Raw genomic sequence first — 24,950 nt, 5'->3', positions numbered from 1 at the left:
GAACTCGTGTCCAGATGATTTTTTACTTTAGAAACTTTAATCTTAATCTGCATCCAACAAATTTAACAACCTTAAAGAGTTTGATCAGCTCCCTCAGAAATCCTCTCAGTACTATCATGTAATAAATGAGTCAGGGAATCACATCACATGTTATTATCATTGTCACTATTATTATTAAGATTAGGAGGAATGTCTGTCAATAAAAACATAAACAACAAATACACGAGAGTCAACACAGCACGATGATGATGACATCATCGATCCCTCGGATCAATCCACAATATCTTTACTGACACCTGGTGTCACGTCGCTGGTCCAACAAACAGCAGCTTCACATTCACATCCTGTGACTTTTCTCTTTTTCTCTTTACAGAATATTTCCTGAAGTTTTGAGTTTCCCTCCCTCGTCTGAACAGTTCTTATTATTATTCCTCTGTGGGAGAGAAGTCAGTGTGTGTGTGTGTGTGTGTGTGTGTGTGTGTGTGTGTGTGTGTGTGTGTGTGTGTGTGTGTTAAGCCTACCGTGCACGAGGCAGCAGAGTGTCAGGACATGCAGCGTGAAGATCCGAGCATCCATCCTCAGCAGCTATGAGTCACAGAGAGACTGAAACTGAGCAGAGATCCTCCTGAACCGGTGGACAACACCGGAGTGAGGGAGGAGAGAGGAGAGAGGAGGGAGGAGGGAGGAGAGAGAGGGAGGAGGGAGAGAGGAGAGAGAGGGAGGAGGGAGGAGAGAGAGGGAGGAGAGAGAGGGAGGAGGGAGAGAGGAGAGAGAGGGAGGAGGGAGAGAGGAGAGAGAGGATGGATGGAGGATTTGCTCTGAGTGGAAGTGGGTGATGTTCCTCCCCCCAAAAACATCCAAAGGAGTAGATTTGGCAGCTGACGAGGATGCAGTGTGTGTGTGTGTGTGTGTGTGTGTGTGTGTGTGTGTGTGTGTGTGTGTGTGTGTGTGATGATCTGATGATTTTATTTGATGTTTACCAGTTTAATTTTTTTAAGCTCAGCGCTTGAACACACCGGTCAGTGTGTCTGGTGTGTTCCCGGTCCGTCTCCAGCACCGGGCAGCACCGAGCTGCACCGGGCGGCACCGGGCAGCACCGGGCAGCACCGAGCTGCACCGGGCGGCACCGGGCAGCACCGGGCGGCACCGGGCAGCACCGAGCTGCACCGGGCAGCACCGGGCTGCACCGGGCTGCACCGGGCTGCACCGGGCGGCACCGGGCTGCACCGGGCTGCACCGAGCTGCACCGAGCTGCACCGAGCTGCACCGAGCTGCACCGGGCTGCACCGGGCTGCACATGTTTTATTTCATGTAAAGATGTTTTTTAGAAGAATGAAAAGTGCTTCTAGACTCAGTGAGTTTAAAAACAAACAGCTGCTGACGTGTTGAAGCCCAAACTGCTGACTGAAGAATCTCTGAAGAGAAGCGACTTTTCATCCAACAGTCTGTAAATGAAGCGTTATCTCTGTTAGTGGATGTGAGTTTACAGCCTCTGCTTTTAAATCACTGCAGATGGAAACACGTCGGCTCGATGTGATGATGTGAGGAAGGTTTCGTCTCCTCGTCGCTCCACACGCGTCTCCGCTGGAAGCTTCGGTGGATGTTTCAGTCACGCTTCAGATTTACAGACTCAGAAAGAGGATTTGCATCAACACAAAACATGTCAGCAGTCAGGACACACGATGAACGTGGCAGAACTTCCAGAACCTCACAGTGTAGAGAACCGTCTGAACCTCAGCTGATCTTTGGTCTCTGGTCTCACTGGTGTCCATCGCTGGTTCCAGATTATGTAGCAGGTCTCCGTCCTGACGTCTGGTGACCAGGTTCCTCTGAGCGTCGGCTGCTGCTGTCCAGCACCTGAACTGTGGGTTAGAACAAGTAAACTCAAGCTTTAAAGTCAGTAATCTTTAGATGTGTTAGCGGTGTCAACTTCTCAATGTGTTTAATATTTGTTGATGACCAAACACCTGCAGAGCTGAAGACAAGACGCAGAGATCAGATCGTGGCTTGAAAAACATGAGGCAGGAGTTTCCTGCTCCTCACTGTGGCGTCAACAACACCATCTTCATCTGAATCAAAGGTTTAGATGGAGGTGCAGGTTCAGGTGAAGCTGGTGTGATGCGATCTTTGTTGTTCTCAATGATTTTCAAGTCAAAAAACACGAGATGTCTGAGATGAATCAGCTGAATCAACAGGAACAGAAAAACGTTCTTCTTTGTTTTTTGCCCTCCGATCAGCTGATGGAGGTGACGTCCCTCCTGATCCTCCGCTGTTCTCGTCTCTCTGAGTTATAGACTGTAACAGGACGACATAAAGATTTCACACCTCGACAAACGAACCTCAGCAGGACCAGCAGCCTCGGGTCAGGTAGGTCCAGGTGTAAAAACACCTTCAGACTCGTCATCACGATGTGCATCACACACTGACAACACAACGCGTTCATACTGACGACACAAAACACACAAACAGCCTCCGTCACGTCTGAAGCTCCTGATGTTTCCGTCAGCTTCCTCTCTGCAGGGAAGCCGAGCGGTGAAGACGGTCGATCACATGACGTTTAATATCTAATCAGGAAACTTTTAGAGCTTGTTTGTAACACTCGTCTGTTCTCTCGGCACAGTCGGTGCTGTTCAACCATCAGTGTCACGTTTTGATTAAACAATGATGCTGTTTGAACTGAACTGTGAACATTTCCTGTCACCTCTGACCCTGAAGCCAGCGTCTCAGCACAGGATGTGAGTCCAGACTCTTTACAGCAGATCAGAACTGAAGTTCTCCTGCAGACCCGGCTGCTGAGTGTTAGCGGCACTGCACCGAGCCTCAGTGACGTCTCTGTGGTTTAATCCATCGTCACTGTTTCACTGCAGAGTTTATTTCCGTCTCCGTCTGCTTTATCTTGGAAAACTCCTCCCCTGAGCTCTGCCGGTCCCTGCAGAACCACTCTGTAATTAGACGTGTTGACATTCACTTGTTTCTCATTATTTTTGCAGGAGTGTTTCTTGGCTCCGACTTCCTGTGAGAGTCTCAGGTGACTGACAGAGAAAACACACAGCAGCTCCCACATGAAAACACTCTACTTTGGAAGAAGGAAATAAGGATAAACCAAAAAAAGCTCACATACCTCCCGCTTCATGTGACGAGTTCTTCTTCAGTCTCGCAGAGTGAACGGCAACGAGCGGCTTCTTCAGAAGACGGAGAGCACACTGATATTTTTAGCAGCAGGAGAGGAAACCTGCACTGATTTAAAACACTGGGATCATCCTCAAAAAGGAGCAGTACACCCAAAAATGAAAACTCTCCTCGCCTCATGCTGACAGAACAGTTCTGGAGCTTCACAGTAAAACAGAGTTGCAGCATTCTGCTGAACAACTGAAGCAGCTGAGACTCGATTTAAAACAGAGAAACAACCACAGAAACATCAGACGTCGTCATACAGCTCGTCTGCTGTGATCACAGTCTGCAGGAGCCCCGACATCTCAATCTGCTCGACCTCGACCGCACATCAAGGACGTAACAACATCTTTTCAAATACATTTAAAACCTTGATGCTTCAGGAGACTTGGATTACAGCAGACGAGCTGAAGCCACTTCATGTTTTCTTTTTTGTTGCCGTTTTATGTTTTGAAAGTCGTAACTTGTGTATCAGAATGCTACAGGAGCACTGTGGAGCTCAGTCAACCAGCCTGCCAGTGAAGACGTGTGGACCGCAGACTGGGACTGAACTCTGAGAGACAGAGGTCAGTGTGAAGACAGAGGACTCACTACAGAGGTGATTTACACTACAGAGGTGATTTACAGCGGCTCTGACTCCGGGGACAGAAGACACATCAGGAGAGGACAGAGAGAGTCGGACATCATCAGCGTGGAGAGACAGAAGATCTCCATGTTACTGTGAACTGAGGATTGATTTGGGCCGAACCAGAGAGACAGTGGAGACAAACCAGAACTGTTCTGGTGACTGTGACTCAGGTTGAGTCCAGTTTGAATGAGGTGAGTCAGACGGTGGACGGTTGGATTTTCCTGCTACAAAGTGTCTAAATTTCCTTTCTAGACATTTTATGAGTTTTTTCTGTTGATTTATTGGACTCAGTAGTGAACTGGCTGCTTTTACCTCTCCGGCTGAAACTACAGAGTGTCACCTCTGAGGTTAGATGGTTAGCACTGAATTTTCAGTTTTGGGTGAACTGTCCCTTTAAATAAGCAGCTGCAAGTTGTCTCATTGCAGATTAAATGTTTTGTCTTTGTCCTTCAGTTAAAGGTCAAAAGGACAGGATGTCATTTTCAGAGTAAATAAGATAATGTGCGTCTCCAGAGTGAAGCGTTCATCTGCTCCACTGAGCGAGATATAAACTTCTGATTCATTTGTTAATTAGAGCTGAATAATGAGCTCGTTTTCTTAACGACTCTCTTCATTAGAGACATTAGTGCTGATATACAGGCGGCTGGCAGAGAGAGGAGGAGGATCAGACGGTTAAAGCTGCAGCATGTTTGTCTCCACAGAAACTTTCTTTTCAGTCATTTCTCTAAATTTCATCTTCTGTGAAACCAGGTAATCACACACACACACACATTGCTGAGAATATCACTTTGCAGTTGTGTGTTTACCTGATAGCAGCTGTGTTGTCATGTGCACGCTGTCCAGAGACAGATGGGTTTAATTCCAGGATTTTTCCCAGCATCCTCGGCTCTGCGGCTTATTACCAGCGCTGCCTACAGCTGTAATGAGCACACACCAAACATAAAAGAAGAGCATCTGCAAGCTTCAGCAACTTAAAACTGCAGAAAATCTTGTTAATGGCTGAAGGAGGTTTTAACAAAGAGCTGATGAAGTAAAAAGAAAGATTTCTCTCCTCCAGCTGCTGGAAGTCGACGTCTTCTCACTGAGACATGAAACCCTCCTGCAGCTGTGAGCAGGTCTGTTACTGAAACATCAGTCTGAAGTCCAGAAAGTCCGATCAGCTGACAGCAGGAGTCTGATCAGCTCCAGCTCTGATCAGGTCACAGACGTGAGGTACCGACACTGATCCTGGACCGCCACCTGGTGGAGGAGCAGGGAACCGACACATGCAGACTGACCTCAGTCCTCAGTGTTCTGGCCTGCAGCTGCATGTGATCACAGCCACAAACACGTTCACTTTAATATATAAAACAGTGATGAAGGCAGTGAAAGAGCTCCAGGATCAGACGGGATAATAAATATTGATCTGCAGCACTGAAGCCAAACATTCAATACAAAACTGTTCATGAAGTGATTTTAATGTGAATGTTTACACGTCATCACATCCTGCTGTGAAGGTTTTGTGAATCCTGACAAACTGAACGGTACATTAAAGTTTACATTTCATTTGTCTTTGTTGTGTATTAATAGAAACAAATTATATTCAGTTATTATTCCATCTGATTTTAGTTCATCTCCACAGAAGACAGGTTAGAGGACAGAAGGCAGTTTTGTGCTTATTATAAATAAGCAGTAAACATCGACAGGATTTATGTGATCGGATGCACAGACGGTCCGTCAGTCGCTCAGCTGGCCAGCCTGTCGTTCAGGTAGCTGGAGGTCTTGGCGTCCTGCAGCAGTGACTTGGTGACATCATACAGGTTCTGCTGGTAGGCCAGCCTGTAGCGGCTGTACACATCATCACAGTGCGTCAGCAGGCGCTTCACGTTGGGAGTGACGCTGCTCGGAGCGCCGTCCAGCCTGAAACAGACACACAGGTGAGATGAGATCAGATGTTTTCAGGTTGTTCACTGACGGCGTCGCTGCTTCACAACGACTTACTTTTTGAAAATGTCCTCGAACAGGCTGGAGGTCAGCGGACGGTGGCGCTTGAGCTCCTCCAGGTAAACAAAGTCTCCCTTCAGGATCACCTTCTGGTACAAAATCTCTGCCCAGTCCGGACTGTAGCTGTACGCCTCCGACACCACAAACACCTGACACACACACACACACACACACACACACACACACACACACACACACACACACACACACACACACACACACACACACACACACACTGGAGGTGTCAGTCATGTTCTGCTTAAAGTATGTTAACTACTGTGAGTCCGTCATCACAAGAACCGACCTGGTAGCATCGTGGCAGCGACGTGACGGCGTTCAGCAGCTCTGCAGGTCGCAGGTTGATGACGCGCAGGTCCGATCCCTGGTTCAGGAAGTGCAGCTGAAGAGCCACAAGCTTCGCTGTCCGAACACAACGACTCGCCTGACGCACGCACGCATCCTGGACACACACACACACACAAATATAACAACAAAAGGTAGAAATTCAGTTTGTTATAAATTTAGGTTTCTTAAATCTGTCTGGAGTAAATCCTCTTTCAAAATGAATCAATAGAGGATCTCTGATGCTGATGGTGTCACCGGTACCAGCGAGTTGATGCACACAAGTGTAGCTGCAGGCTAACAATAAGCTAGCTGCTAACAAGAAGCCGAAGGTGGAGAGAAAAACGTGTTTTCTTTTTAGAATCGTGACCGTGACGGCGTGCAGAGACGTTCTTGTACCTTGGAGAAGCTCTCGGCTGCGTCCTTCAGCAGACCCAACACTTTGACCAGTGAACTCTTCAGCTCAGGAGTGACCACTGTTCAGACACAAGTCACAAGCTCAAGTCAGAAACAACAACAGGCTGATTAACAAGAAGTGCTCTGACTCTCAGGCCGGCTCTCGTGCTCACCCCAGGCCTGAGACTCGATGATCTTCAGCTGAGTTCTGGCAGCCATCTCGTGGTTCTCTCCGATCTCTCGCCTCATGCTGAAACACAGCGCCACCATGTTGTGTTTCTCGCTGTCTGCGGGGAGGCAGCGCTTTAAGTAATCCAGCAGAGCCGTCTTCAGACTGGAGCTCTGCGACAGGAAGAAGATCGTGTTAATGTGGAGGCAGCGCGGCCGAAAACTGGATCCACATAAATCTTACCAAGTTATTTAAACATCTCACATGGTTAAATCATCATAATGTTCATGTTGGTTGCTATTTTTCTGATCAAAAACAAAACAAAAAAACTCTTCCTGCACATGTTTCACAGTAAAAGTTTATCAGAATGTGTAGGGATTGTGTCTTCAGAGGCTTTTAATGTGAAACAACTGTGCAGGAAGTGCTGGGTAACAAAAAAAACTGAAGTGAGTCCACCTGTCCTCTGTCCGTGTCCACTTTCTTCCTCAGCAGCATCTCGAAGCGATGGTTCTGATGCAGCAGGTCGAAGACGTACGTCATCTCATTATACCTGCCGATACCTGTCAGCAGACGCACCTGCACACACACACACACACACACATCTTTGAGCATCATTGAGCTGATATCACATTGGTGAATAATGACAGGATTGTACCATATGAAGGTCGATCTGGTCCCATCACACAGCGGGTCAGTGGGCGGGGCTTACCAGCAGGCTGTAGTGCTCTCCGGGAGCCAGGTAGGTGTGGCTGAGGTGACGGGCGGCTTGCAGCACTCTGACAATCCCCTCCATGTTACAGGTGAGACTGAAACAGTCGTGAGCAACGACCAGCAGCTCCACGACTGCAGGAGAGAGAAGGACAGACGCTTTGTGTCAGGACAGAACTCCACCTGCTGGGTTGTTGGTTAGTATTAATGAAAATGCCCTGACTCTGTGTGTGTGTGTGTGTGTGTGTGTGTGTGTGTGTGTGTGTGTGTGTGTGTGTGTGTGTGTGTGTCGTACTGCAGCTCAGGTCTCGCAGTGGAACCGTGTCCAGGTTCTCCAGCAGTTTGACTCCCACCATGTTGGGATCGTCACACAGTTTGATGAGCTGGACCAGCGAGTCGCGGCCCTCCGACGGCCTGTAGACCTGCCTCTCTGCTGAAACATCAGTAATCAATTACACCGACTAGAACAAAGTCAGTGCGGAAAGAAACACATTTAAGAAGAGCTTGATTCTTTACACAGCATCAGCAGATATCTATTATCAACATGATAATGTATCATTTTGTCTGAATATGATGGTTGTTGCTGGTACCGTTCATCAGCAGCATCCTGAGATGAAGATTTCAGTTATTTGACTTTGTGAGATTATTGCTGTGATTTTTAGCTTTTGAGTGAATTTGGTGTTTAAGAGAAGCTCATGAAATGTGTAATGAAGCTCCTCAAAGATAAAAGTTCTGTGTATCTTTCAGAACAAGTGTCATTCAGAGAACATAATACAACGCCCATGCAGACTGCAGCGGTCCAGATCTCACCCGGCTGCAGCTCCTGGGTGGAGGCCAGCAGCGCCTGGACCACGGCGGAGGAGACCAGCTCGGCCACAGCGTCTGCAGAGAGACCCTGAGCTTTGATGAAGGCCTGAGCCTTCCTGAAGCGCTCCGGCTGGTCCGACAGCAGCAGCTTCTCCAGCACCGAGCGAGGTTCCTCCCCGCAGATCTGACTGAAGGAGCACTGCAGCTCCTGGGTGGGACAGACGGACAGAACACACTCAGACCTGTGGTGCTGACACGGGCATGTGCAGCATGTGCTGGACTGGCTGGTACCTTGGAGAGCTGGTAGAGGCTGAGGACTTGTTTGCAGTAGTTGTTGCCATGGCGACACTGATCCACCAGTCTCTGGAGCTGGACGGCGACCTCGTCGTCAGGGAGGGGGAGCATCACGAAGGACAACAGGCTGCTGAGGGAGGGAGCTGGAGGAGGTGGAGAGGGAGGAGAGAGATATTCAGCCGTTGTTCTATTAGCTCGTTCACCGTGTCCTCATCCTGCCAGATGTTTCTTATTTCATATCTAAAATAATTATCAAACTTTAAAATAAGAATTTCATTTAGAATTCTTCCCAGAAATGAATGAAATACACAACTAAGTGTTCAAGTGAGGATTCAGTGATGATATGAAAAGATTTTGTTCAGCAGCAGCTTCAAGTCAGAAGCTCTGATGAGATTTAAACCATCACGCAGCTGAAATGTTCAGATGGAAGCGTTTCAGAGTTATTATAATTATTATTCCTGATGATAACTGAACAGTTTTCAGAGCGTTGTGATAGGAGCAGGTTATGAAGTGCATTCATATTTAAACTGCAGCTCACAGCTGGTGATGCCGGTCCTCGGCGGAGCCTCTGCTGCCTCTTCTGGTGGTTCAGGGTTCAGCTCTCCGGAGGCCAGACCTCTGCAGCGCAGCACCACCCACATGTCCGGGTGATGCAGGGAGAAGTACCGGCAGACCCGGCTGGCTTCGTGAATACTACCGTCATCTAGTAACTGACCGATCAGCTCGGTCAGAGTGCTCCTCTCCTCTGGACTCAGTGCTGAGTGGGTATTCAGCTCCTCCTGCTCCCCAGGGGGCCCCGGGAGTCCCTCCACACTGAGACAGCCCTCTGTGTTCAGGTCTGATATGTTGGAGAAGGACAACTCCTTCATGAGCACTTCATACGTGTTCATTTCATGTGTGATGGCAGGCGGCAGGCTGAAAACACTCTCCTTCTCCATGGCGACGGTGAGGACGCGTCGTCGTACGCGGCTGATCCACAGCCTTTTCTCCAGGCTCTCCAGTTTGTCCACAGGAGCCGGGCTGAGCAGGGAGAGCCAGTGAGCGGCGAGGCAGAGCAGCAGGCAGCGTTCCTGGATGTCCAGCAGCTCGGCCGGAGCCTCCGCAGCTCCGGAGGAGTCCGAGCTCCCAGCGTCAGCCTGGGACAGGAAGAACTGGGAGGCTGATTCTGGATCAGTGCCGTCGGCCTTCAGCTGCTCGTGACATCTCCTCCAGAAACTGACTCGCGTCTCCAACCTTCTCCACTGACGCTTGGACTTCTGGGAGTTTACCTCCTGGAGAAGCTGCGTGGATGACAGAAACGTCTGCCTCGTTAAAGCATCATAGAACTGACGCAAGATGTTTCGATCAACGCGTCAGGCTGACGATCACATCAGGCTGACTGTAAACAGAAAATGTAAAAGTAACTGTTGCTGTGGCGGATCAGACCTGGCTGAGCAGCAGGCGGTGGACTGACAGGCCGGCCAGCTGGGCCACCTGCCGGGCCTGGCTGTAGAGCCCCCGGGCCTGCAGAGCGTCCACTGCAGCCTGGAACTCCTCCTGCTGGATGGAGGGAGAAGAGCACTGCAGCAGCCGGGGAGACAGGCTGACCTCTGACCCCTGCAGCAACTGACTGAGCTGACTGAGCTTCCTGAAGTCTGGACCTGCACACACACACACACACACACACACACACACACACACACACACACACACACACACACACACACACACACACAGACACAGACACAGACACACAGACACACAGACACACAGACACACAGACACACAGACACACAGACACAGACACAGACACAGACACAGACACAGACACAGACACAGACACAGACACAGACACACAGACACAGACACAGACACAGACACAGACACAGACACAGACACACACACAGACACAGACACAGACACAGACACACAGACACACAGACACACAGACACAGACACAGACACAGACACACACACAGACACACAGACACAGACACAGACACAGACACAGACACACAGACACACAGACACAGACACAGACACAGACACACACACACACACACACACAGGTCAGAACAAACATGTTTTGTGATAACTACAGACAGTGCTGTTTGTCCAGCTGGTAATCGATCCTGTATTGATATTAATTATTAATCCCTGTCATCTCCTGGACCGGTCACGGACTCTCCGGTCTCACCGTTGGATTTGAGGAGTTTGTCGACGTCGGCCAGGAGCTGCAGCAGCCGGTGGAGGTCGTACTGGGAGGAGCAGCGCTGCAGCATGGTGAGGAGCAGCACTGACGCCTGGCTCTCCACCCACTGCAGGGGGAGTCCACTGGAGGGCGCTGGGCCACCGTTTCTCAGCTGCATCAGCGAGGAGTGAATAAATCATAAGTGAATAACTTTTAAGGAAAAATTCTCAGAAGATTTTCATCACAAGGAGGCTTTGAATACGGCTCCCGCTCTCCATCCATCCAATTAATTCATATCAAATACATTTTGAGAGAATCTGCAAAAGGAAAAGCAGATGTGTGTGTGTTTCCTCACAGCTATGAGGGTCCTCTGGAAGTCCAGCAGCTTTGCTTTTGCCTCAGAGAAGTTCCTGTAGTCACAACACATCTCAAACATCCTCAGCACCAACACCAGAGGACAGTCCTGAGAGACAAGACGGACAGAAGGATGTCTGGACCAGTTCACAGGGAGAGTCCTCTCCAGACTGTACGTTTGACCTTAAAACATCCAAACCTGACAAACAAACCCCTACAGAACCAGTCAGGGAAGAATTATGAAAAACTTCAATAAGCTGCATATTAAAAGACTTTTCCCCAGTGAAAAGGTTTAATACATTCTGGGAGAAAAGCAGGAAGACGGCAACGTGGGAGCATCACACTGTTCTGAATATGGTGCTAAGGATGCAGCTCTAATCCAGTCAAATCTGTCTGTCAGTCTGTTTTTACCGGCAGGAAGAGCTGGAAGGCTCGTAGGAGGGGCCTGACGTGGCCCCGCCCCAGCAGCGTCCTCCAGATGATTGACAGGTCGTGCAGCGTCCACTCGTGGTGCTGAGGCACCTCCAACAGGTGGGAGGTGGCTTCACCATAAGTGACATCATCGACGGAGGTCAGCACCCACACACACAGGCACGGCAGTAGCTCCGCCCCCTGTCAATCAAGCAGGGTTGAACTGTGTTTAGTCTCCAGAAAGACGTTTAGTATTTACTGCATCAAAACTGTTTACGTGTCATTTTACTGTCTGGATAAATATTGTTGAATAAAGTTCACTCAGCACTCGACATCAGAGCGTCTGCACTCACACACACAAAACATCCTGATCATCAACATTCGACATGCATCTCTGTATATTCTCAGAGATCTTCCTGTAAAAAAAAAAAAGGACATCCAAAGAATATAAAGCAGAGCGGTTCTGTCCTCTGGTGAGGAGAAAGTGTTCTGAGGACTGAGGTCGATTCTCTGGTTGGAGTTCGGCCTCATTTGCAGTTTTGCTTCGACCCACCTTGTGTTTGTTTATGAGCAGGTTCGGAGGTTTTTCACCTGCAGCTGTCAGTGTTGCCTTCACTGATTTTCAAATCATCTGAATGATTTGATTAAATCTCTCTTGTAACTCATTTCTCTGCCTCGTCTACATCTTGTGTTTCACTCAGTGACGGCTCACGTTACAGGCGTCAGACTCTTTAAAATAAACGAGTTTCAAGTTGATGAACATTAAATGAGAACCTGAGATCACTCAGTACATAAGTATGCAACTGTGTAATAATCTGTGGTAATCTAAATGTATTAATGTTTGAGCAGACTGTAACGTGACATGAAAATGACTCATGGAGGATGTTTAAAGCTGCTGGACTGTTGATTTCTTTATGCAGAACTTGATGTTTGTCCTCGAGTGTCTCGTCTCGGTGCTTCTCTCCGCTCCGCTAACAGAGAGCAACAGTAGCTAACGCTGCGTCTGCTAACATAAACAACACAGAAGTCTCACAGAGAACTTCCATCTCAGAAGCGGTGATCAACAGGTGAAGTTTGTGTGGTTACCTGTTGACAGGCAGCCATGACAGCCAGCGTCGGGCAGCGTTGCACCAGCGCCTCCTGCAGCAGGTACCTGCAGGGCGCCGCCTCCTCCTGGCTCTGCAGGAGGACCTGGAACAGCTCCGTGTGGTGCTCCGGGCTCCCAGGGTCCTCCTCTGTGCTCAGAGACGCTGACTGCTCCTCACAGCTCCTCCTCTGACTGTACACCTGCAGGTCCCGGAAGGCCAGACTCAGGTGGGCCTGCAGGGCGGGGCCAAACTGAGCTGCCAATGACCTCACCTGGAGGAAGAACCAAATATGGTCAAAGGAGGAGGCTGGACATGGCATAAATGACATCATAGTCAAAAATCCAAACATCCAAAAACTGACAGTGCACCATGTTCAGTGATTAATCAAAGTTATAGATCCTCTATGAGATGATGGAGCAGTTAACTGTGAGCCTCGACCAACACAACTATGAGCCGAGTGTTGGTCCGGTCTGGTTGGACCCCCAGGGGCCCGCCGCCCCGAAACACATCCACGTGTGAGGTGTGTGCTCACCTGCTGGGCCGGGAAGTTGTGCAGTTGGACAAACAACAGGAAGTGGATGAACTGTCCGTCTGCAGCGCAGTGGGCGGGGTAAACAGAGCTGAGCTTCAGGCCGTGCAGCTGACAGAACTGAACCGGCAACGCCCACTCCTGGGCCGCCTCGTACGAAGACCTGACACACACACACACACACACACACACACACACACACACACACACACACACACACACACACACACACACACACACACACACACACACATCCCCGTTTCTCCTGTCAGATACAAAGCATTACCAATTATTCTGACAGCACATGAACACACCGTTACCTGCTGATGCCCTTCTGCTCCAAGTTGTCCGTCACTGCAGTTTCCAGGTAGCCAATCAGCTCCTCCGCTGCTCCAGGCTCCGCCTCCGTCAACTTCACAGCTTTAGATACTGAAGAGACAAATCAACGTGTTAACCCAGCAGTGTGTGTGTGTTGTGTGTACCCAGTGTGTGTAGCTGCTGTGTCGGGGCGGTGTGTGTGTGTGTGTGTACCCAGTGTGTGTAGCTGCTGTGTCGGGGCGGTGTGTGTGTTGTGTGTGTACCCAGTGTGTGTAGCTGCTGTGTCGGGGCGGTGTGTGTGTTGTGTTGGCTCCAGTGCTGCAGGATGATGTTCATGGCTCTGATGTCGACCCTCAGCTTCAGGCTGCAGACTCCCAGCAGCTCACAGAAACAAACAGCCGCCGACGCCACCGATGGCACGTTGAAACACTGCAGGGCCGACCTGTACACCTGCTGCCCAGCCTGCTGCAGCCTGAAACACACACACACACACACACACACACACACACACACATTAGTTTTCTCCTCCGTCTGTGGGCTGAGCAGCTGCATTAAAGCGTGTCGTACTCACATTAGTGTGATGTCACTGCCACCACTCAGCTGCTGCACGAGGAAGGTGGCGTATGCAAAGGACGGTCGGCCATGATGGAGGTAAAACAGGAAGTCCAGGTTCTCCACCAGAGCGAACCTGCTGACCAGGTGAGGGCTGGAGAAATGAGGCAGCTCCGTCGTTTCTGTGGAGGAGAGTCCCAGTCAGAGTTAACTAACGTTAGCATGCTAAAATGCTCACAGTGGCAAAGCTAACATGATTAGTTTCTGATGTTCCGTTTGTGATCTCGGAGCTTCTGAAGACTTGAAGTTTACACCAGACACAGCTGGTGTTCAGAGCTCACCGGTGGAGTTGAGGGTGTTTGCTGCCTGCCAGCTGAACAGCCTCGACGGGTCCAGAGGAGCGAGAGCCTGGAGAAAAAAAAAAACAACAGCACGTCTATAATTTTTTCAACTTTCCTACAGGATGCACACAAGCTGAGTTCTGACAGGCTGAAACGTGACTGCTACAGGAGAGCAGCGTGATCACAGGATGAACTCTGCTGCTTTAACATTTTAATGAGGACCACCACCGACAGGTGTGAACGCACCTGCAGGAGGTGGTAGACTGAGACGTCGGAGGACGGGCTGTTTCCTCGGGGCCCAGCAGGGAACAGGGCGGCCCTCAGTTTGGGGTGGGGGGCCAGAGCCATCTTCAGGAGCTGGGGGTCGACCGTCCTGTCCGACCTGCCCGACCTCTCTCCCTGAACCACCACCTGTTCACAGGAAGCACACGGAGGACGGTTCAAGACCGAACCGGCAAATCACACACATCATCACAGATCGATCTGAACAGGCAGTAAATGTTCTCTGGGAGAATCACAGTACATATTCTGTACATCATCAGCTGCAGTGTGTTAACAACAGAGAGTCTTATGATCCCAGACGAGCAGACGCTGGTGCCAACTGTCAGGTTAAACATGCATCCAGCGCTGATTTGGAGTGATTTCAGCAGTTGATTTGCAAAATCTCTAATCCTCAGAGGGTGAGTCTAACATCTGACCGCATGCATTAAGGACTCACATCTTTACACTTGGATATCATAGTCTCTCATGATGAATTCATTATTTCATAAACTTGAGTTTGACCTTTAATAACCCAGTTACAGTTCTTACAAGTAACAAATCATGTTCAGCCTGCAGAGAGAACGTGATATAACTTGATGTTGAGGGGAGGTCATTGTTTGTCCCGCTCACGAACCCCCCGGTGTGAAAATCATCTCACTGAGCTCATGTGGTTGTTTGAGCGGCACATAAATTACTGTCTTTTTTTTATTATCATCCAAACAAAACAAGTCGCAGCAAAGCTTCTGTGTTTATGATTCCAAACACAGCCTCCAGGCTTCATTCAAAATCACTTCATCATTATTGCATTAAACAAGAACATTTTGAAACGACTTATATAATCCTCAAAGCAAATAATTCCAGGCGGCTGAGGTCCTGTTTACCTGGTCGATTCCTCCGGGGGCGAACATGATGGTGGCCAGAGCCAGCAGGCTGTGTCCCTCCAGCAGCAGGCTGCTGAGAGACGCCTGGCTGCCCGGCAACAGAACCTGAGCGCTGGTCAAACTGGCCTGGAAGACCAGTCCTGGATCTGGAAGAGCAGACGGACGACAGAGAGCCAGTCACAATAATCAGAGTGACAGAGTTCCTCCAGAGCCGCCAGCTCCGGAGGAATAAACACCCACAGCACATTCTGCACTGAACTTAAGTACACAATTAATCACATAAACTATTCAATGTTAAAATAATGGCTGCCATCATGTTTTGTACCCTCGAGTCCGAGGAAACATCTTCAAACATCAACAACTTTTTCTTTCAACTTGCATGATGAAACAATGAGAAACGACCTGAACGACTCATCAGTCCTCAGAAACTCCGTCCGGTCTGATTTAAACTGAGTTGGACTCTGAAACCACCTCAACTTCTTTACTGACACAGTCTGAGAACATATTGTGAGAGAAACGTGCTCGTGGCCTCCGTCAGGGTCGTACAGAACCACAGAACCGGTCCTGCAGCAGTCTGGTACCTGACAGATCTCGGGTGATCTCCTGGATCTTCACCAGCATCTCAAACCAGGGCTGGCTCTCAGACAGGCTCTGATTGGTCAGGAGGGGACAGTTTCTGGGTGTCAACCTGTGAAGGACAGAAACAGATTCATTAAAATAAACTGATGTTTCAGATAGAGAAGTATTAACAGCACACGTCAGCAGGTCGACACACACCTGTAGTGCTCCAGGTAGGTGTAGAGCAGGTACTGCAGGCTGTGGTCCAGGCAGAAGGTGATGAAGAGGCTGTGGAGGTCCAGGCCGAGGGGGGAGCGGTACTGAGGGACGGGTGGAGATGAAGCCATCACCCCTCCACCCTGAGCCAGCCTCCACAACAGCTGCTCCAGGTCGGCCAGCTCCTCCGGGATGAACACACGTCTCCTGAGGAACAAACAGCAGAACGTGACCTCACCAAAACCTCAAAGCCTTGAAGACAGATTTGTGACGTGATGTGTGAATATTCAGTGTATCTTCTTATCGTACAGGTTGTGATTCATTTCAAGTTTTTTCTCAGAATAAATACTGGATGTTTAAATATCAGGAGCTTCTGCAAGAGAGGAAGAACCGTGAGGCTCCACAGCGTCATGTGGTGAACGGCGCTGCTGTACCGGGCCAGCAGGTCCAGGATGTTCTCCCTCATGTAGGTGCTGCAGGCCGTGTTGTTGTTGACCAGTTCTGGAGTTAAGTCAGGCCACCGGGGGGCGCTGCTGGTCTCCTGGTGCCAGTTGATCCAGTCCACCACACGGCGCCGATCGTGCAGGGCGGTCAGGTAACGCCACAACACCGCTGAGTCACAGGAACTCAATTCTGATGAACCAGAAACACATTAGTTTGAGTTGATCTGGACTCTGAGGAGCCGCTGCAGGTGCTGAGAGGCCCGCTGGACTTTACCTGTGTGTCCGAGTCTGGACAGGAGGACGGCGGTCTGGCAGCTCTGGTCCCAGTTCCTCACCCAGTCCAGTCGGAGGTTCCTCCAGAGCCCACCCTCCTCCTCAGACCTCGTCTGTCCTGCCAGCTCCTCCAGAACCTCCTCACCTCCAGCCTCCCAACGGGCCATCTGAAGCACACTGTGCAGAGGGAGCAAGAACAGATGAGCCGGACGTGACCTCCTTCTCAAAAGGGGACAGAAAAAATGAGGCAGGAGGGAGATAAAGAGGAGAATCAGAGGAGCTTTAAACACTCCAGATAAAGACGAGAGAGGCTGGAGGGAAATAAGAAGACAGAGAGGTGGAACAAAAAGCATCAGAGAAGTTAACCAGCCGAGAGGCTCAGACACGTCACTTCATCATCAACAGGATTAAATGTGCTGTGGTACGTTTATGCATCCTGATGTGTTCCCATGATGCTGCTGTCACGGTCATTTACTCGTTGTTGGAGAAAAAAAACAGATCTGACATTAAATTTGAACACTCAAAGCCACGATGTGGTCGCAGGAGGAAGCATTCAGCAAACTGAAAGCTCAACTCAGCAGTTTGTCACATTCAGATGCTGTTTCTCTCAGACTGCCTCCATACGGCGACTGACAGGAAGTAACGGATGAATCAGAGGAATTTTACTGCTGACTCCCTTTAAACCCCATCACAACAGTTACTGCTAATGCTAATGCTAATGCTAACCCAACATTTTCTGCTGTGCTGCTTCACATTAAAAGCGCTGATGGATGCTTTTATTGTGGAAAAAAAGGTGATGGTTAAAAACAATTACTTAATGATTAAAAATATTAATTTACTAATACAGAATTTAAACTTGCAGCCTCTGTACCTGTGTGCTGCGCTATCTGCAGCGCAGCGGGCGGCAGGAAGTGATCCCAACTTCTCCATCTCCTTTATGAACGCCACGCTCTGCACCTGCTCCTCTGGGAAACAGCTCCGCCCTGACAGCTCCTCCACCTGATCAATCAACCAATCAGAGGCCACATATACATTGTAAAGACCTACATAGAGGTGATGTAAGTGTAGCGGTCTACGGCAACACACGGCTACTAACAGTCTGAAATCCTGCCGTCGGTCTTGTTCACTGTAAACTCACCACAAACTCCCGGAGCTCCTTGTCGTCGGTGTAGAGGCAGATACTGTGCAGCTGCTTCATCACACTGAAACCCTGAAAACACAAAATGACTTCAGGTCAAGTTTCAAAGTTTCAGTGAATCTAATTTGGCGTGATTTTAATGTTGGCTTGCTGTATGTTGAAGGAATGTTTGGGAATTATGTTTATTAACCTTTATTAGAGCGAGATGAGAAGAATTAAAGGAACAGTTCAACCAAAAATGAAAATTCCGTTTTCGAAGTGGTGGTACGTGTATCTAAATTTTGGACAGAGGCAGGCCAGCTGTTTCCTGCCTCCAGTCTTCACGCTACGTTAAGCTAACCATGTCCGGACTCGGGACATGAACACACACATGAGATCGGTATCATCAGATCATCTGACTCTCAGAAGGAAAGCTCACAGAGCATTTCCTTAAATGTTGGAATATTCCTTTATTACAGGTTAACTTTTAACATAGCATAGCAAAGTTAGCACGTTAACACATGTGCAGCTGCTAACTGCTTCCTACAGCGAGGAGTTCTGACCATGTTGGTGAGGAGTGTGTTGGCGGTCTGCAGGTCTCGGTGCTGCAGGCAGGAGAAGACCTGACGCAGACCCTCCATCCTCAGAGCCGGGAGGTGCTGCTCCGGACAGCTCCGCCTCCGCAGGACCGCTTGAGCTCTGGGGATCTGATTGGTCAGGATGGACTGACGGACCACTTCCTGCAGCGCACAGACACACATACACACATACACACTCTCAGACTTATGACACATGAGGGGACATTTTTCTCTCCCGTCCCTGAAGACAAAAATAAAACAATAACTTGACAAAGTTCTGTCAGGACACGTCACCTCTGCCTGCAGCTGCTCCCACTCGTCTCCCTGAGCCTCCTCCTGAGCCGGATCAGCAGAACCGGTGCTGGAGGTGTCGCCCCCTGCAGGCCAGGGGAATCTCTTCATGTAGCTCCTCAGGTCAGTGACGTAACGGTCGAGGACGTCCACGCAGCTCCGCACGTCTGCGTCCTCGTCTGTGGACATAACAGACCAGCTGCAGTGTGTGTGTGTGTGTGTGTGTGTACGTGTGTGTGTGTTTTGTCTTACGTTGTGTGTTGGACAGGACTGAGCGGATCTGCGTGCTGACGAAGTTCATGGTGATGTTGAGCAGCTGCTCAGAGAACTGTCGGCTCTGAGCTTCACTGTTGGAGTCTCTGACAGCCGAACACAGCAGGTCCAACGCAGGACACAACTCCTGCACACCTGCACACACACACGCACACGCACACACACACACACAGCTTTATATACAACAACATGCAGGACACTAGAAGGATTAGGATATGCGTTTCTAATGACAGACAACAGTAACGTGTCTCTGACTGTTATGCAGTTTGAGTAACTGTGATCCATTAACATTAATGAGGTTTGTGTGCGTACTGTCTGTCAGACTCAGTCCGGAGGCTGCCGGCTGGTCGGCTGCAGGGTTCAGGAGGTTTTCTTTACTCTTCAGGTAGAAATCCACCGTGTCCAGCTGACGGTTCTTTAGTCCAGCCTGCCAAACAAACAGCAGAGAGAAGACGTTGCTCCAAACATCTACAGGTCATCCAGAAACATTTCTAACAGTTTCCTCAGAACTAGAAATGATCTGAGACGAGCTGCCTCGTACCTGCAGAGCGTGGATGGGGATGGAGCAGCGCCCCCAGCTGTTCAGGTGACACACTGCATCGACTGTCGCTGCACTGCCAAACAACATTAACCTGCTGAGCAAGTCCTGCTGGGACACCGAGAACAGGACCTGGAACAGGCCGGCCTCTGCAGACAGACAGACAGACAGACAGTTTAGTTTTCTTTATTGTTCTGGTGAAATGACTGAAAACTCTGTCACTGAAAGCCTGCAGGGATTAGAATGAGACTGAGACTGCAGATCATAAACTAATAAAGGAACGCGTGACTTCAGTTTGTGTTGTTCCTCCACAGTGTGAAGACTGAGCCAGGCTTTAACTCTGAGCATCATATTTCGTGTTTTGTTTTGTTTTCTTGGATCTAATTTCTGTCTTTGAGCCCAAACTTCACAGCAGAGATCTGAAATCAAATTATCCCGGAGCCAAAACAAAAGGAACAATTAAACAGAACACGATATTTCTTCTGTAAACTGGAGCTTTGTCACGTCACGACGTCCCCACAGCTCCATGAACTCGGTGGATATTAATTCCGGACAGGAATCCAAAATACAGAACTACGAATGTTTTTCCTTTTACTCTTTCACTCTGCGCTCACGAGAAGCTGCTGCTGCTTGACTCACTCTTCAGCAGCAGTCGGTGCTGTCGCTCTCCACAGCGCTGAACCGGAGCTGCCTCGCCCTCCGCCTGGTGGTAACTAACACTCCCAGACTCTAAATCCCACAAGGCCACAGTGGTCTGTCTGTTGCCGGGGGAAACAAAGGTCAGCTGGGCGGAGAACTCAGACACGGTGAGCAGAGATGGAGAGGAGGACTCGGGGACGGAGAAAGAAACAGTCGCCCCACCGTGAGGCACTCTGCTGTGGGCCGAGGATGGAGCCTGGTGGAATTCCCCTGTGTGGGGGAGCGAGGAGGACCAGGAGGAGGAGGAGGAGGAGGAGGAGGAGGAGGAGGAGGAGGAGGAGGAGGAGGAGGAGGAGGGAGCTGCAGCCTGCTGGGCTCTGCTGTACATGGAGGCCAGACGAGCCTCCCAGGAGCTGGATCAGAGGTCGAGAGGAAGAAGAAGATGAAGGTGAACAAAAAAGTTCTGAAATTAGAGTCATGTTGCATTTCTACCATTAATCTGTTCGTCTGAAATGATCAAAATAGTGTAAGAAGATTACTTTCATCAATGAGTAATCAATAAGAGCGACTATGAAAACGCGAGTGGCATCTTTAAGATTCAGTTTTAACCCTCAGAAATCTTCAGTTTTTTCTTAGTATTTCTTATTCAAACTGTCGTTCAATCATTCAAAATAGTTGTTAATTTTTTAAACATCTCGTTTTATCAAGTCAAATTAAGTCTGATGGAGGCGACTTGTGTCTTTATGAACGATTTAAAATCCTTCCTGTGATTAGTGAAACACTAAACATTTGTTCTAAAGAACTGGACCCGACTGATCCAGTGAGATTCACAAATAATGAACACGTCATATGTTCTATAACCAGACAGTTCTGTACCGGTCGGTGCTGAAGGCTGATCCGAGGGCGACGCAGCTGCAGTTGGAGCTCGACAGGCTGTCCTGGTCTCTCTGGTTCTCGGGCCGGAGAGCGGGCCGCGAGGGAGGAGCGGCACACAGCAGGTGGTCCGGATACATCCTGCAGGACAGAAACATTGCTCTGAAGTGTGTTTGGTTTTTATCTCGGAGCAGAACAGAGTAATCAGTCTGCTTCTGATTAACATGCAGATGAGTCACAGCAGGCTCCTGTTTGTCGAGCGGAACTGATCCGGGGAGATTCTGCTGTGGGTCTGATATTCATCCAGTCCGGACGGGAACATTCACATCACACAGATTTGACAGACAAGACAAACAGGCAGCAGAGACGTCTCGCCTCAATCAGAACTGCTCAGCGGGCAGATAAAGCCACATTAATCTCTTGTGCTGTGTCATCGTTTCGCATCCCGCCGAGAGGCAGCGCTGCGTCTGACCCGCCGCTGCTGCTGAGACGGACTCTAACAGGTCCACCGATACAAAAACAGACAAGAGGGAACGCAGACCTGAAGTAGTGGTTGAGGTCGACGGCGATGGCGGTGTGAGACTGCGTGACGACCACAGCTGTACTGAGGTCAGCTGACACCTGGAGGAGGCAGAAGGATGAAGAGGGGGAGAAGGAGGAAGAGGGGGAGGAGCTGAGGTCGTCGTCCGCCGGGCCGGAGCTCAGGTAGGCGGGGAGGTCGATGCTGGCCAGCAGACGGCCATCAGAGACGTTACACACAGCTGGAGGTCGCAGTTAAAGACTTCATTTCATTAGTTTGTCTCAGTTTCATCACATGTCGTTTAGTTTGATTAAAGCATGTTAGAGTTTAGTTTATGTGTCATTAAAGGAGCAGTCTGTAGTTTACATTTCAGAACTGTCAATGAGCAGAGAAAGATCCTGGCTGATTTATTTCTGTCTAAACTCACTTTGTTTCCATGACTGAATAAACACACAGACCTTAAAGGACGACACAGTTTATATTGTTTTACTTTGTTTATATGTGGCGGACCCTGCCACCTTTCTGTCTTTGTACAGTGTTCAGCTTATTTCCCTCTGAGGGCAGCTGGTTTATTCACTGATGGAACACAGCTTGTGTTAGCATCATTAATACTGTAAATAATACAATTCAGAGTTTGAATTTCTTCTCCAAAGTTACGTACTGCTCCTTTATGTATTTGTGTCGTGTGTCTCGGTGAGCGGTCGTGTTCAGCCGTGACGCTGCTGTCGGTCAGTCGAGGATACATGTGAGTCCAGAGGAGCTGAGGACGAACAGGAAGTCTCTGCAGACAGAGTGGTGGACGGCAGAGCGTCCGTCTCTGTTGGTCAGCTGGATGTTGCAGCAGGACGACGTCTGCGGCTCCGCCTCCGTCTGCTGCCACTGCAGCAGCCAATCGCAGTTGAGCAGCACGCGGCAGCGGCCAGCAGCGAACGACAACACGCACACCGACTGCAGCTCACACACACCTGGAAACACAGACACAAGCTGTAGTGTTATAATATTTCTGACTGGATGCACATGATGGCAGGCTGCTGGTACTGGTACTGGTACTGGTACTGACCCGGGTCCTGGTCTCTGACGGTCTGCAGCAGGCGGTCTGCAGGATATTCACAGACACGGCGCAGAGAGATGGAGGCTGATCGTTCTGCCTCCAGCAGCTTCAGGTCACCATGAGCTCCAACAGCCAGCAGTCTGAAGCTGCTGCTGCGGCTGTGGACGGCCACCTCCTCCCAGGAGAAGCTGGAAACAGAGAAGGTGGAGGCGCTCCGTCGTCATCATCATCATCATCATCATCATCATCAGTGTGGCTGCATGCTGAGGCATCAGGACCTCGCTTTGTTATGGTGAAAAGAGTCAAATGTACAGAAGCCCGGAGGGGCCAGAATGTTTTTCCTAAGTCTGATCTCAATGATTTTCTCTCCTGTGTTCATGACGTGTGAACTGGTGGAAAATTCTTGAGATTTCACGGTCAGTTCCACACATTAAAAAAAAAAAAATCTCCTGATTTTATTCTTGTTGTTGTTTTTGTGTTTTATGTTTTCACAGAGGGAAATTTTCACAAAGAAATATTCAGTTTTTTTTCTTAGGAAATTATCATTATGAAATATAACTTTCTACTGATTAATCTTCTTTGTTTAGTTTATATCTTTTCAAAGATGTTTTTTTCTCTATTTATTTTTAAGAAAAACGAGAAATACAAATGAAGATTCCACCACATGTCCAGTCACAAACAGAATAATTTAGATCTGATCACCAGACATGAAAACAGCCTCTCTGGCCCCTCGGGGCTTCCGTACAATCCCCCAAACTCAAATCCAACGAACAGTCACATTAGTTTCAGCTGTGCATCGATAATGACGTCAACATCTGACTGAATCAATAGTCATTTCACTCCTTGTGTCTTTTCATGACTTTAGATTCACTTGTGTTAAGTATTAAGTGTGTTATGTGAGGAGGAAGTCCAGAACCAGACAGCAGGCAGAGTTCTGGAACCAGGAAGGCTGCAGTGAGCTCCTCCTGTCGGACTCACTCTGAGCAGCTCTCGTCCTCCACAGCCGGAGGAGCCTCTCTGTCCGCCGGGTCCCACACCACCAGCCGGCCCCGGGCCTCCAGACATGCGAGCAGGGAGCCTCCAGGAGCCAGCTGGGCTCTCTGGATGTCCGGTACCGGTCCACAGTGCTGGTTCTCCGGGATGACGCACACCTCTGTGGAGATATTCTCCGGCCGCCGAGCCGCCTCCAACATGTTCACACGAGTTCGAGATCAGCCTGTGAGTCCAGGAGACATTCCACCAGAACCAGCCAGAACCAGCCAGAACTGACGATACCCACAGAACCAGGAGCTGTCAGGTCAACACTGGCTCGGTCTGCTGGTCACATGATCCGTCTGCCCTGTCAGCTGACCAGATCTGACCAATAGAAGAAGAGAACAGATGTCGACCAGGCGACTTAATCGAAAGACGATGTTGGAACATTTCTGTCTGGTAAAGAAAAAAGTAACAAGATGAGATTTAATCTTAATGAGAAAAAAAACAAACATGTTTAGTCATGATTATGAGATTAAAATCGGGATTATGAGATTGAAAATTAAAAAAAGTGTAAACCAAAAATCATAATCAGGAGATTTAAAACAGTAAATATGAAATCAGTCATAACTAAGATACAAAAATCATATATGAGCACTGACATCACATTGTTACATAACATATATAATATAATCATATTATCTTTATTTACCAAAGTGTTCAAAGTGGCATTGTCTTTTAAAAGCTCATGTAGACTCAAACACTAAATAAGTCAAGTCATAGTTTTTCTACCAACGTTAAGAAGAGCGTCTGCAGAGAGATTATTAGTCGATGTTGTTGATTATTACGAGCACATCTCTGCCAGTTACAGCATCTGCAACCAAAAACATTCAACAGACTGAGTCACATGAAGAATGATTTATTTATTGATAATGAAACCTGATAATGTTATTAAAGACACGTGTCTCCTAAAGTCATCTTCACGTGAGTTAAAGGAATAAATTGAAATAGAAGTGAGTAATCTTTATTTTATGAAATAAATGATATTATGTGCATTAACTGCTTTAACATATTTCTTTCTATAACAGTCTCTTGTACTTAAAGTGATTATGAGGAACATTAAACTGCTTACGAACAGTCCTGTGATACTTCTGATCATTAAAATTGATCTGTAACAGCAAACGTAACCATCAGCCGACAGCTTT

General features: G+C 48.8%; 2 protein-coding genes across 5 annotated transcripts in view; both read right to left on the bottom strand.

Moving 5' to 3' along the window:
* LOC119025121 (neuronal acetylcholine receptor subunit alpha-7) overlaps positions 1–5,111 on the bottom strand; it is a 32,391-nt gene extending 27,280 nt beyond the window's left edge. Inside the window, exons 1-3 of one of the 3 annotated variants that reach the window (XM_037108491.1) lie at positions 3,122–3,336; positions 1,713–1,862; positions 522–585 (exon numbers count right to left, since the gene is read on the bottom strand). In XM_037108491.1, the coding sequence (XP_036964386.1) occupies positions 522–585; positions 1,713–1,862; positions 3,122–3,133 (226 nt within the window). In that variant the 5' untranslated portion in view covers positions 3,134–3,336. Of the gene's footprint in view, positions 1–521; positions 626–1,707; positions 1,863–3,121; positions 3,337–4,605 lie in introns of those variants that run through there. The other 2 variants (XM_037108493.1, XM_037108492.1) reach the window with 2 other exon arrangements.
* Positions 5,112–5,238: 127 nt separating this feature from the next.
* Positions 5,239–24,916, bottom strand: spg11 (SPG11 vesicle trafficking associated, spatacsin). 2 transcript variants are annotated; one of them, XM_037108483.1, is made up of 40 exons: positions 23,752–24,916; positions 22,783–22,961; positions 22,466–22,687; positions 21,744–21,963; positions 21,206–21,343; positions 20,330–20,742; positions 19,694–19,839; positions 19,465–19,579; positions 19,132–19,287; positions 18,883–19,058; positions 18,574–18,750; positions 18,032–18,103; positions 17,765–17,892; positions 16,895–17,070; positions 16,612–16,810; positions 16,181–16,384; positions 15,985–16,091; positions 15,404–15,549; positions 14,508–14,672; positions 14,262–14,328; positions 13,940–14,102; positions 13,632–13,840; positions 13,371–13,479; positions 13,054–13,213; positions 12,520–12,792; positions 11,434–11,634; positions 11,024–11,131; positions 10,675–10,840; positions 9,924–10,138; positions 9,037–9,778; positions 8,496–8,641; positions 8,208–8,412; positions 7,693–7,830; positions 7,399–7,532; positions 7,146–7,265; positions 6,694–6,862; positions 6,524–6,600; positions 6,087–6,242; positions 5,780–5,931; positions 5,239–5,698 (listed from the first exon to the last, which is right to left on the bottom strand). In XM_037108483.1, exons 1-40 carry the CDS (start codon positions 23,964–23,966, stop codon positions 5,524–5,526), a joined length of 7,239 nt encoding a protein of 2,412 aa, XP_036964378.1. In that variant the 5' UTR covers positions 23,967–24,916; the 3' UTR covers positions 5,239–5,523. The 2 variants fall into 2 exon arrangements, with proteins under 2 accessions (XP_036964378.1, XP_036964379.1); XM_037108484.1 differs by having other exon boundaries at positions 7,693–7,827; positions 23,752–24,915.
* Between the last annotated feature and the right edge of the window lie 34 nt (positions 24,917–24,950).

Source organism: Acanthopagrus latus, chromosome 8 (assembly GCF_904848185.1).
Source record: "Acanthopagrus latus isolate v.2019 chromosome 8, fAcaLat1.1, whole genome shotgun sequence".
Lineage (NCBI taxonomy): Eukaryota > Metazoa > Chordata > Actinopteri > Spariformes > Sparidae > Acanthopagrus > Acanthopagrus latus.
The sequence above is the reverse complement of the archived record's forward strand: the minus strand, read 5'-3'. Positions and strand labels throughout refer to the sequence as shown.